Source organism: Dreissena polymorpha, chromosome 13 (assembly GCF_020536995.1).
Source record: "Dreissena polymorpha isolate Duluth1 chromosome 13, UMN_Dpol_1.0, whole genome shotgun sequence".
Lineage (NCBI taxonomy): Eukaryota > Metazoa > Mollusca > Bivalvia > Myida > Dreissenidae > Dreissena > Dreissena polymorpha.
The window spans coordinates 32,906,935-32,919,539 of NC_068367.1; the positions used below are offsets into that span (position 1 = coordinate 32,906,935).

Sequence of the window (12,605 nt, forward strand, 5' to 3'; positions counted from 1 at the left end):
TTTCCTTTTAACATTTTATTTTAGATTCATAACATACACACTTGCAGACTTTCAAAACTATTATGAGCCCTGATCTGGAAAAAACGGGCTTAATGCGTGTGTGTGTGTAGTGTTGTCCAAGATTCGCCTTTGCAATCTGCACAGGCTAATCAGACACACCACTTTCCGCTTGAATGGAATTTTTCGTTCACAGGAAGTTCCTTTGCAACGAAAATCCTATCTAGTGAGAAAGTGCCGTCCCTGTTGCGGATATCAAAGCCAAATGCTTATCTGGGATGACACTTTATGCACAAGCATTAAGCCTGGTTTTCCCAGATCGAGGCTCAAATAACACAACTAGAACTCCCCATGTACATTTGTCTTGTCATTAACATTTAAAAATAATTCACTTGAGTCCCATGTAAAAGTAAGAGTAGCAACTTCAGGGTTGTCAGCACGTAAATCATTGTAGCTTTTCAATACCAAAGTGATAAAAACTTTGATGAATCAAGTGACGCAGATAAAACACAATACCACACATAAATCTGTAAATGCATCAAGTCCTTCATTATTAAAGCACATACTTTTAAGACCGGCTTATTTATATATAAAAAGAAGATAAGTACGCAGTGTCTGTTGAATCGAATACAAACTTTATCAAAGAAATTATTTCGGAAATTGTAATTTTCCTTAATAAAATATTTTAACATCAAATTCAGTTTTATAAGCTGTATTAGAAACCAATATATCGATTCAAATGTTTTTCTTAATAGTATTTAACCACTGTATATGTACACGTTTAATACTGTTTATATGTAAAGTAGTTTGCATATCGCCCAATTGGTGTAAAAAGGTACCATGTGCCTATTAATTTAAATGTCATATGGTACCTTTTTGCACCAAGGAGGCGAATTATATTGTAAATAAAGCTTCATAAAAATGAAAGTTTAATATTTATAGAATAACAAAATTGTAAACATTTAAGAAACAACATTTAGGTATCATGTAAACACTTATATGCAAACAAACATCACAGAAATAGTTTTTTATAAAGATTCCCAACTTAAGCCTCTAAATAAAAATTTCAAAATGTTTAATTGTTTTTCTTAATACCTTATCTTCAGACTAAAGCAACTTTTTTTACAAACATAATTATAAAAAAAAAATATATTTGTATTGATAAATTATAAATGAAATAATATGCTAACTGAACCATAATCTTATACAAATTTGTAGAAAAACGTACTAACATTTAAAATAGCATTAATATACCAATTATTCATAATTAATTAAAAAATAAAACATGCATGCCCCCCATATGGGCTGTCAGTTGAAGTGGCAGCCATTGTGTGAATACGTTTTTTGGCACTGTGACCTTGACCTTTGACCTAGTGACCTGAAAATCAATAGGGTTCATCTGCGAGTCATGATCAATGTACCTATGAAGTTTCATGATCCTAGGCATAAGCGTTCTTGAGTTATCATCCGGAAACCATTTTACTATTTCGGGTCACCGTGACCTTGACCTTTGGCCTAGTGACCTGAAAATCAATAGGGGTCATCTACGAGTCATGATCAATGTAGCTATGAAGTTTCATGATCCTAGGCATAAGTGTTCTTGAGTTATCATCCAGAAACCATTTTACTATTTCAGGTCACCGTGACCTTGACCTTTGACCTAGTGACCTCAAATCAATTGGGGTCATCTGCGAGTCATGATCAATGTACCTATGAAGTTTCATGATCCTAGGCATAAGCAATCTTGAGTTATCATCTGAAAACCATCTGGTGGACGGACGGACATACGGACCGACATGTGCAAAACAATATACCCCCTGTTCTTCGAAGGGGGCATAGAAAAACATTTACAGCACAAGCAAGATTCAAAATGGTATCTGTCAACATATACATTCACTGTTAATGTCCAAAAATATGCATAAGCAAAAAAGGTATATCACTATACAATGTTATTTCCTCTAATTCTTACAGTTTTTAATTATCCTCCACTTTATAAATAATGAAAACAATCAACATATCAGTTATTATAGTTATTAATTATCCTTCTATTTATAAATAATGGAAATGATAAAATAATGGGAACAATCAAAATATTTTAAACAAAAATGTCAGTGTCACGCTGAATTTTTTAAAAATCACCAAACAAAAATTACTCTACAATACATAGTGCACTACGTAAATGTCATTGAAACTATTCTAACTTATTTGTTCTATTGATAACCATAGCCTAAACACAATGGAGAAAATAAGAACATATAACATCATATATGAGAATAAAACAACAACAACATTAAAGATGTTGATATATACCAGGTTGACCACTGAAATTAGATTGTATAAATTTGATTTTCATTTTTTTAGATTAATAAAACTTTAGCCCAATTTTTATTTTACAAATTAAATAACCTGCCTATCCATACTGAAGTTATTTTACATGTTATCATTTCCTTCAGGGACATAGGTCACTATTTAAACAGTTGCTTCCTCATGCCAAATACACAGCGGCCCCTGATCCAGGCTGCGTAGCAAACAAGGCCTCTCCCACCCTGGGGCCCAGCCCCCGGGCCTGGTAATATTTCTCCACCACTGCTGCCAGGAAAGACTCCACAACTGAGCTGGGAACCATGGATATAGCGCACCCACCCCAGCCTGCACCCGTCAGTCGAGAACCAATAGCTCCTGCCTCCCTGAAATAGACAACACTTCTTGATAGAAAAACTGAAAAATCTTTCTCCCTTTCTCCCTGAAATGGACATGTTTATAGCACAACTGGAGCAAACTGCTTCCTTAAAATTGGCAGCACCTTTTAAAACCATAACTGCAACAATAATATGTACAATTTATTCAAATTCAAGACTTACTTTTACAGACTTAAAAACTAAGAACGAGACTCAATTATTCAGAGATGGTTAAAACTTTGTGTTGATTAGCAAAAACAGTGTTTTATTCACCAAGGATTCTAAATCTTTGTGCAAAAGAAAGTTAACGATGGTGTCATTAACTAGTGGGTATGGCTTTGAACAACTGGGCTACAAGAAATATAAATGCTTCTATAACAAGCAAATTGGTTGAATTGATAAACCCCGCCATCTTAAAAAGTTTGTGACAGACGGACAGATAAACTGAAGGACGGACTGACAGAAAGAAGGACAGACGGACAGACAACACCAAAACTTTATCCCTCCACCTTTGGCTGCGGATAATAACAAAATGACAACTTACACACAGATTTTGACGAGGTCGTCTAATTCAGTGCAGCTGCACTCGTACATCACACTGCAGCTAGTGTGACTGTCGTTCATGAGACTACCCAGAATTCCAGAGGCCCCAGGGGGTGCTGTGTTGCACACTTCCTGGAACCTCTCCACCCTCCCAGCCTCGCTGTACACATGTAATGCTCGCTTTCGCAACTGAAATTCTGAAACTGAAAAACCCAGGATATGTTTGTATGATTGTTTTGCGAACTTTAATTGAAAAAAATCTACATATTCATTTTATAGAAAAAAATGTTGGAAATAAAGAATTTTGAATTAAGTTTTGTGAATCTAATGTGGTGAATCAAGTATGATAAATAATGGATGCCAATGTCTGTATACTAGAAACAGCTACAATTGCAAGTAAAGGCAACTGAAGAACCAGTACTGCCTACTGTAGCAAAAAGGACAATCGTACAATTACTTGATGCCTGTTAGATTTTTCAACCATCGACATTTAAATTACATTTACTACTACAACAGAAGAACAAACAAGTTGTTTGTAAAACATGTAGGAGCCCCCAGGCTTTCAGTAAATGAACCCTGTGGCTTTAACATTACATTTCTTAATTGAAAAATTATAAGGTATCATCCTTTGTCAAGACTTAACAGCATGCAATTGAGCTGCACTGTTGGAAAACTGGCTTAATGCATATGTATAAAGTGTTACCCAGATCAGCCTGTCTAGTCTGCACAGGCTCATTAAAGGCAAAACTTTCAGGTTTGTGGAATTTTATGTTTAAAATCTCTTTTTTTAGTCTCTTCTAAACAAAAGAGCAGAAAGTGTTGTACTTGATACGCCTTTTCAAACTCCCAAGGCTAATCTAGAACTACACTTTACACACTTGCATTAAGCCCAATTTAGCAAGACTAAAATTTATAACACCCTAAGCATTTTCTCGATAAGTTGTAGATGTAACGTTGATCTTTCACATGTTAACCTAAACTTCACAAGGCATCCTTCTTCGCTCCTAAATCACAAGAATACCAATCTTATGACTATGATCATGTGTGGTACGTTTATTTCAAAATCATTGATACATGGCATTGTTATGGCTGTGACAGAAATGTTCTAGCTGTTTTATAGCTAAAAATTACATTTGACCTCTAAGTATTAGTTTGACCTTTCAGCTAAAGAGATGTGTGCTACAAGCAGCACTTCGCCTTATGATGGTTAACATTTATGCCCAGTTATTCTAAAATCCATCAATAAACAGCAAAGATTCGGCTGAGTTAAGAAACTTCACTCAGACATAGAGACCTTTGCGGTGAGGAGAAAATTGCATATGATGGTGGTCATTTATGGTCAGCCATTTCAACCACCATCAATAAATGGAAAAGTTATGGCTGAAACAGGAGATGGACTCTAAATGTGACCTTGACCTTTGAGGTAAGTAGACAGGTATTAAATGTGACAAATCATTTTGTGATGGTCATCATTTTTATTTCAAGATTCATCAATATATTGAAAAGTTGGGGCTAAGACATGAATGTTCAAGTAGTTTATGTCAACTTTGACCTATGACCTCAAAGTGTGGCCTTGACCTCTGAGCTTGGAAACATTTTAACACACTACATATCATCTTATGGTGGATGATAATTGTGCCAAAATCCATCGATATAAAGCAAAGTTATAGCTGAGACAGGAAGATTTGCACAGAAATACAGAAAGACAGTGGAACTGCAAGATGTCACCTTCTTCAAAGGCTAACATTAAAACAAGATATGTGTTTGTCAGAAACACTATGTCCCTTTCTGTGCCGCTTTGAAGCTATATATTTGACCTTTGACCTCGAAGGATGACCTTGACCTTTCACCACTCAAAATGTGCAGCTCCATGAGATACACATGCATGTCAAATATGAAGTTTCTATCTTCATATTGCAAAAGTTATGGCAAAATGTTAAAGTTGTAGCAAACAAACACACAAACCAACCAACCAACAGACAAGGCAAAAACAAAATGTCCCCCACTATAGTGGTGGAGGACATAAAAATAAATAGCACAGATCTCTTTGGGCCTGTTAGTGTTTGAGTAACCTCCCAGCAAGCCCCAAACTTATACAGACCTCAGCTATTATGTGTCCTACTGCTTGGTGAGTATAATGCTACTGTGCCATCTGTGCCCTGTACAATTTTTTTATTTGAGCCTCGTTCTGAGAAAAAAACTAGGTTTAATGCATGTGTGTAAAGTGTTGTTTCAGATTGTAATGCGCAGGCTGCAAAGTTTAATCAAGGAGGAAACTTTCCGACAAACCTAAACTTTCACTTCATAGAGACTTACTTGAAAACAAAAATGAAATAAAAGCCGAAAGCGAAGTCTATGATTAGCCTTTGCAAAATACACAGGCAAACCTTGGACAACACTTTACTCACATGCATTAAGCTCTGTCAGGCAAACCTTGGACAACACTTTACCCACATGCATTACAGGCAAACCTTGGACAACACTTTACCCACATGCATTGCAGGCAAACCTTGGACAACACTTTACCCACATGCATTGCAGGCAAACCTTGGACAACACTTTACCCACATGCATTACAGGCAAACCTTGGACAACACTTTACCCACATGCATTATACACAGGCAAACATTGGACAACACTTTACCCACATGCATTGCAGGCAAACCTTGGACAACACTTTACCCACATGCATTATACACAGGCAAACCTTGGACAACACTTTACCCACATGCATTAAGCCAGGTTTTTTTTTCCACTTTTTGGGAAGATAGCCCATGGCTTTGGAATTGGGAATTTTATCGGCATTTTCATGAAATTGGGAAAATAAATTCATTAGCCTTTTTTTCCACACGAAAAGTCCACTGATTAGGGAAATACTAAATTTGATTAAACTCTTTATAATCATTCAAATTAAAAGAAAAAAATCATATAATACTTTGTTAGATTAAATTGAATTAAAATTGAGATAGAATAAACATAAGACTTCTTTCTATAAAAAAAAATAGAAAAAAATTTTTTTTTTTTTTTTTTTGGCAATTGGGAATTTTGTGCCACATTTTGGGAAAAAAGGATACTTTTTGGGATTGGGAACATAGCCGAATTTCGGCTATAAAATCGGGCCAAAAAAAACCCTGTAAGCTCTCTTTTCCTAGAGAGCAGCTCATATGCTTTTACCTACTGAATGATTCCTTTGAATTTGGGCCTTTTGGAGAAGCTAACTCACTCACCTTTCTATTAAGGGGTTGATTAAAAATCACAATTTGCACGTACCTTGTAAAGTATTAGCACTTAGACTGGTCTGAGCCAGTTCTTCTTGGCTGACCCCTAGCACTTCACACACCTCTGACTTCATGTAGGCCCCTTCATGTAGCACTGACCCCACTATGGCCACCATCTCACTGAGACTGGCTCCTAGAGCTCTCTGGAGGTCTGCAAATCGTTTAAACTGGCGCCAGTCTAAATTTTTCACCTTGGCAATTATCTTAAAAGTTATAAAAAGATATTACTTGTTAAATAAAAACAAAATTCAAAAAATGGAATATGAAGAAAAGCTTGCCTATTATAGAAATTTATATTTCATTATTTAATTTAAATTCATACCTATTGTTAAACATAAACTTATGAATTTATCAATGTAAATATTGTTATAACTCCTGCAACTACACTGTACGCCTATTTACTTGACTGAAAATAAGGTGCATATTTTTGTATGAAGAAAATGTACATGTGCATAAGTAATAATAAACTGTCTGTCATAAATACATTTCATGATGTGGATTTGCAAAAGCGAAACAGAAAAAAAACAACTTTGTTTTCCATTCATTTATTTAGAAACATCAATTTAAACCTTTATTTCCTTTATTTTCAAAATCAAGATGTATGACCAATATCATTTTGAAAAGATATTTCTTGTTGAATATAAATAAATACGCAAAAGCTAGACCCAGTAAATCTCACTTATTTATATACTGTCAAGTAAAACAGAAATATTTCTGTGAATAAACTTAGGATTTAAAATTCATGCTGAACCAGGTAAATATCAAATTAAAATATTTTAAATTTAATAAGTCTTAACACACTTTCTGTTCACATCAAATTTAAACAGACTTCAAATACAACAACTACATCTATAGCTGTATATAATAAGACCAATATTTAAAATGTTTCATGTCAATTAACCCAAATCATAACTAAATCCCTAAAATCATCAAATTATGTAAAATGTTGTTATCCCTTAAAATGATCAATAGATGATTTTACTTCACAATTATTTTGCTATTTTAATGAAGCATTAGTTAACTAAAATGAGCCGCGCTCTGGCAAAAACGGGGCTTAATGTTTGTGCATACATTTTCCTCCCAGATTTGCCTGTGCAGTACATGGGGTGACACTTTCTGCTTTTATGCAAATTTTCTCTCAAAAGGAAGTTTCTTTTAATCAGAAGGTCTGTTTAGGCACCTTGCACAGGCTAATTTGGGACAACACTTAACACACATGCATTAAGCCCAGTATTCGCAAAATGAGGTTCAACTAACAAACCTGTGATGCCAGTCTGCATTCCACGACCCTTGTGTTGAAGTCAGACGAGGCCGCCTTGTTTTTCTCTACGCAGCAGTTGGACACAACAAACACCACGTCACTGGGCAGCATGACCGACTCTTCACGGAGGGGGTTGAAGTCAATCTTCTTGGCCTGTGGTAATATTGAACAAAAACTGTGTGTAAAACTGTTAAGGCGTTGTCAAACTAAGTCTAGCTCTAGGCAAACTGGGCTTGATGCATTTGCGTAAAGAGTTGTCCCAGATGACCCTGTGGAGTCTGCACAAGCTTAAAGAGTTGTCCCAGATAGCCCTGTGGAGTCTGCACAAGCGTAAAGAGTTGTCCCAGATGACCCTGTGGAGTCTGCACAAGCGTAAAGAGTTGTCCCAGATGACCCTGTGGAGTCTGCACAAGCGTAAAGAGTTGTCCCAGATGACCCTGTGGAGTCTGCATCAGCTTAAAGAGTTGTCCCAGATAGCCCTGTGGAGTCTGCACAAGCGTAAAGAGTTGTCCCAGATGACCCTGTGGAGTCTGCACAAGCGTAAAGAGTTGTCCCAGATGACCCTGCAGAGTCTGCACAAGCTTAAAGAGTTGTCCCAGATGACCCTGTGGAGTCTGCACAAGCTTATCAAGGATAACAATTTCCGCTTGCACCAAATTTTAGTTAAGAAGAGATCTCCTCTTAATGAAAAATTCTATAAAAGCGGAAAGTTTTGTCCCAGATTAGCCTTTGCAGACTGAACAGGCTAATCTCGAACAACACTTTATGCACATGAATTAAGTCCATTTATTCAGCAAGGCTCACTTTGTAACAAAGGGGAAATAACTTCCTGAAAATCATTGGAGCAATATGAACGGACAGCAGACACTTGCCCACCAATAAGTGATGTATGATATTACATTTTACCAAATCTGATCAGTAACTCTTGTAATCTTGCGTGAAAAAGAACATTTAATTTGAAATTATCACTTTTTAAAATCAAAGGGCAATAACTTCCTGAAAATTAATTGGATCAGAATGCATTGTTAATATGTGCACGTCCACTCTATAGAGGTGTTGAATATTTACTGCAAAAAGGTCGGTCGTGCGAGGAATTTCTCACAGATGAAGTTGCCTGACAGAATGACTGTTTATCATCCTGTATGACTGATGAAACAATCAGGGAAAATAATTTCACAAGAGACCAAACATAATTAAAGCAGAATAGGAATTCAATCAGATGAACAAAACAGTAACTATAAGCTCCCTCAGTTTGGTGAGCATACAAAAAAGTTAACAAAATGATAAAAAAAATCTTACTAAAGTATGTTGATCTTTTGTAAAAAATGAACAACAAGAGATGTGTTTGTCAGAAATATAATGTCCCCTATTGCGATGCTTTGAAATAAAATTTCAATATATCATTTGGCAGGTTTATAAATTATCTTCCTTTTAAAGCTTATTACTTCCCTTGGATTGTATGTTTTGACTTTTGACCTTGAAGGATGACATTGAAGATGAAAAAATTTTACAAACTTGATACTGAAATGAATAGCCTGGAAGTTTCTAAGTCTGTACATACAGTGCCCATCTGTGCCATGAAGGATATCGCCTGGTCCATCCCCCCTCCCTGTGTACCAATGTAGCGCTCACAGGACGCACACATGTCTGCTATCTCTTTCTGAAAGAACAGACATCAGCAGAGATTTTAATAGAATTTCTAATACATCGAAAAATTACAGGTAGCAGACATTTTACGTATAAAGCTCTTCATTTCTTACTTTTGTTAGTGAGATCATGCCTTTGATACCAATATTAGGATTATTGCAACAGAAGGGATGAGCTATTATATGATCATCGCTTAATCAAGTATGTAAATACAATTAAGGCAACAGACAGAACAATTAAATAAACATAGCTTGCTTAAATCTTAAAAACAATTTAAAAGCAGCCTGGTGGAGAAGTTGTAATTTACTGGCCGTTGGCACATTTCTAAACATTCTAGAACATTTTCCAGTTAACAACTATAGTTTTTAAGTTCTTTTAATAATTCACCACATTCCCTGACCTTTGACCTCTGTTGCCCGTTAGCCTGCATGGTTGCCAAGGCAGCACAGCAGACGAGGGCACTGGAGCTGGAGAGGCCGGCGTTGCATGGGACCAGCCCGTGCACCATACACTGCATGCCTGTGGGCTCAGTGAGCCCCAGCATCTCTGACATTCCCCGAAACCCACACAGGAAGTAGTTGTACCACACAGGGTTGGAGGAGTTGATTTCGTACTTTGCCACATCACACTCAAAATCTCTAGAGACAAGATTCAAAATTACAATTTTACATGGAATTGGCAAATGATTACCAGTATATTACAATCATAGAATTACTCCATTATGTCGGCAAATCTAATATGTGTTTTAGAAGCAGACGGGCCCTTTAATGGTGAACTGGTATGAACAATAAGTTAAAAACCTCAGTGAAAATCTATAACAGATTGGAATCAAAACTAAGTATAGAACTAGGCATGTAAAATATGGATCCCATAATAAAAACACTAGGGGTTGATGCTAATATTTCAAGATCATGTTAGTCTAAAATGTTTTGTGGGAATTATCTGTTAACAGATTGAAACAAGAGCTAGGTCACACTTTTGCCAGTTAAATTCACACCAATTAGTCAGCTTTTTACAATTGCAAATATCTTAGGAATGTGTAGATTGCTGATGATAAAAGTATTCTGAATATCCACACTGAATGTTGTAACAGATGGCAAGTTTAAATTTGCTCATTTGAGAAATGTTTCAGTAGTTTGCTTCAAAAACTGCTAGAATACAGCCCCTATCAATATACATGTATGTAAATGCATGTTTATTAATGCACATACACTTTCCACCCAAACTGGATTTTTTAAAGAGTTACTTGAAACAACAAGAGCTGTTACCATAGGATGACATATGCCCCCTATAAACGCTTTGATAGAAGTTATGAGCATTTTTCGAAACCTAAACGCAGATTTCGAAACCTAAACGCAGACCCTTAGTTCAAGGTCAAGGTCACAGGGGTCAAGATTTTTGTGCGTATGGGAAAGGCCTTGTCCACAAGCACATGCATACCAAATATGAAGGTTATATCTCAAGGGACATAGAAGTTATGAGCATTTTTCAAAACCTTAACACAGATTTTGAAACCTAAACGCAGACCCTTAGTTCAAGGTCAAGGTCACAGAGGTTAAAATTTGTGTGCGTATGGAAAGGCCTTGTCCACATACACATGCATACCAAATATGAAGGTTAAATCTCAAGGGACATAGAAGTTATGAGCATTTTTCCAAACCTAAACGCAGATTTAGAACCTAAACACGGACCTTAAGTTCAACGTCAAGGTCACAGGGGTCAAACTTTTTGTGTGTATGGAAAGGCCTTGTCCATATACACATGCATACCAAATATGAAGGTTATATCTCAAGGGACATAGAAGTTATGAGCATTTTTCCAAACCTAAACACAGACTTCGAAACCTTAACGCGGACCCTAAGTTCAACGTCAAGGTCACATGGGTCAAAACTTGTGTGCGTATGGAAAGGCCTTGTCCATATACACATGCAAACCAAATATGAAGATTACATCTCAAGGGACATAGAAGTTATGAGCATTTTTCGAAACCTAAACGCAAAGTGTGACGGAAAGACGGACGGACAGACGGACGGACAGTCCAATCACTATTTGCCCTCCTTTGGGGGCATAAAAATTACCATAAAAGCGTAAAGTTTTTAGCCTGATAATGCCTGCACTGACTGCACAGGATAATCGGGGACAACAGTTTACATACATGCATTAACATACTGGGACAACAGTTTACATACATGCATTAACATACTGGGACAACAGTTTACATACATGCATTAACATACTGGGACAACAGTCTACATACATGCATTAACATACTGGGACAACAGTTTACATACATGCATTAACATACTGGGGCAACAGTTTACATACATGCATTAACATACTGGGACAACAGTTTACATACATGCATTAACATACTGGGACAACAGTTTACATACATGCATTAACATACTGGGACAACAGTTTACAAACATGCATTAAACCAAATATTCACAGAGCAAGGCTCATTTATAGTATTGAGAAAATATCTTAATCTAAACTCACACGTATTGGCTGTCAACATTTGAAAGGTTAAGTTTCCCATTGTCTTGAGTTGCCACAGCAATGACAATGTCCTGCTCTACAGCCATGGGCAACACGCCATAGCCGCAGTAGTCGATATGCTCTCCTGAAAAACATAATCACAAACTCACATTTTTTTAAAGCTAATTGAGTCTTGGCTCTGGAAAAATAGGGCTTAAGGCATGTGTGTTAAGTTTTGTCCAGGATTTGCTTGTGCCGTGCGCACATGCTTATCAAAGACAACATATTTCCGCCTTAACTGGATTTTTGCTAAGAAGAGACTCTCTTTATTTATGGAACAATTTAATGACAGCGGAAAGTGTCATCTCTGGTTAGCCTTTGCACACGCTAGTCTGAGACAACCCTTTCAAATTTTATGGAGTTTTTTCTATGAAGGAAGTCTCATTTAAACGAAAAATACAAGGTAAAAAGTGTTGTCTCTGGGACAATAATTTCTGCACAAGCATTAACCACCATTTTCCCAGAGCTTAATTATAATAATTTTCTCATAAATAATATAATGTAAAAACATTATATATGTTTGCCTTGTAGTTGACTTTTAACCTTTTTCTTTAGATTGGTAGCAATCAAAATTTATAGAATTAAACTAGCTTATTATTTTCCTGAGGAAGACCAGTACTTGTTTCTTTGGAAAGGTCGAGAACACCCACTGAGTCAGGATCA

The 12,605-nt window shown here is 36.4% G+C and overlaps 1 protein-coding gene across 2 annotated transcripts in view; it reads right to left on the reverse strand.

The window, feature by feature from the left end:
- The window catches only part of LOC127855377 (N-acetylgalactosamine kinase-like), a 17,241-nt gene continuing 4,636 nt past the window's right edge, over window positions 1–12,605 (reverse strand). For both annotated transcript variants that reach the window (XM_052390879.1, XM_052390878.1), the window contains 7 exons: window positions 11,904–12,027; window positions 9,805–10,042; window positions 9,319–9,417; window positions 7,758–7,910; window positions 6,489–6,699; window positions 3,220–3,421; window positions 1–2,684 (listed from right to left, as the gene is read on the reverse strand). In XM_052390879.1, the coding sequence (XP_052246839.1) occupies window positions 2,483–2,684; window positions 3,220–3,421; window positions 6,489–6,699; window positions 7,758–7,910; window positions 9,319–9,417; window positions 9,805–10,042; window positions 11,904–12,027 (1,229 nt within the window). In that variant the 3' untranslated portion in view covers window positions 1–2,482. The remainder of the gene's footprint in view (window positions 2,685–3,219; window positions 3,422–6,488; window positions 6,700–7,757; window positions 7,911–9,318; window positions 9,418–9,804; window positions 10,043–11,903; window positions 12,028–12,605) is intronic.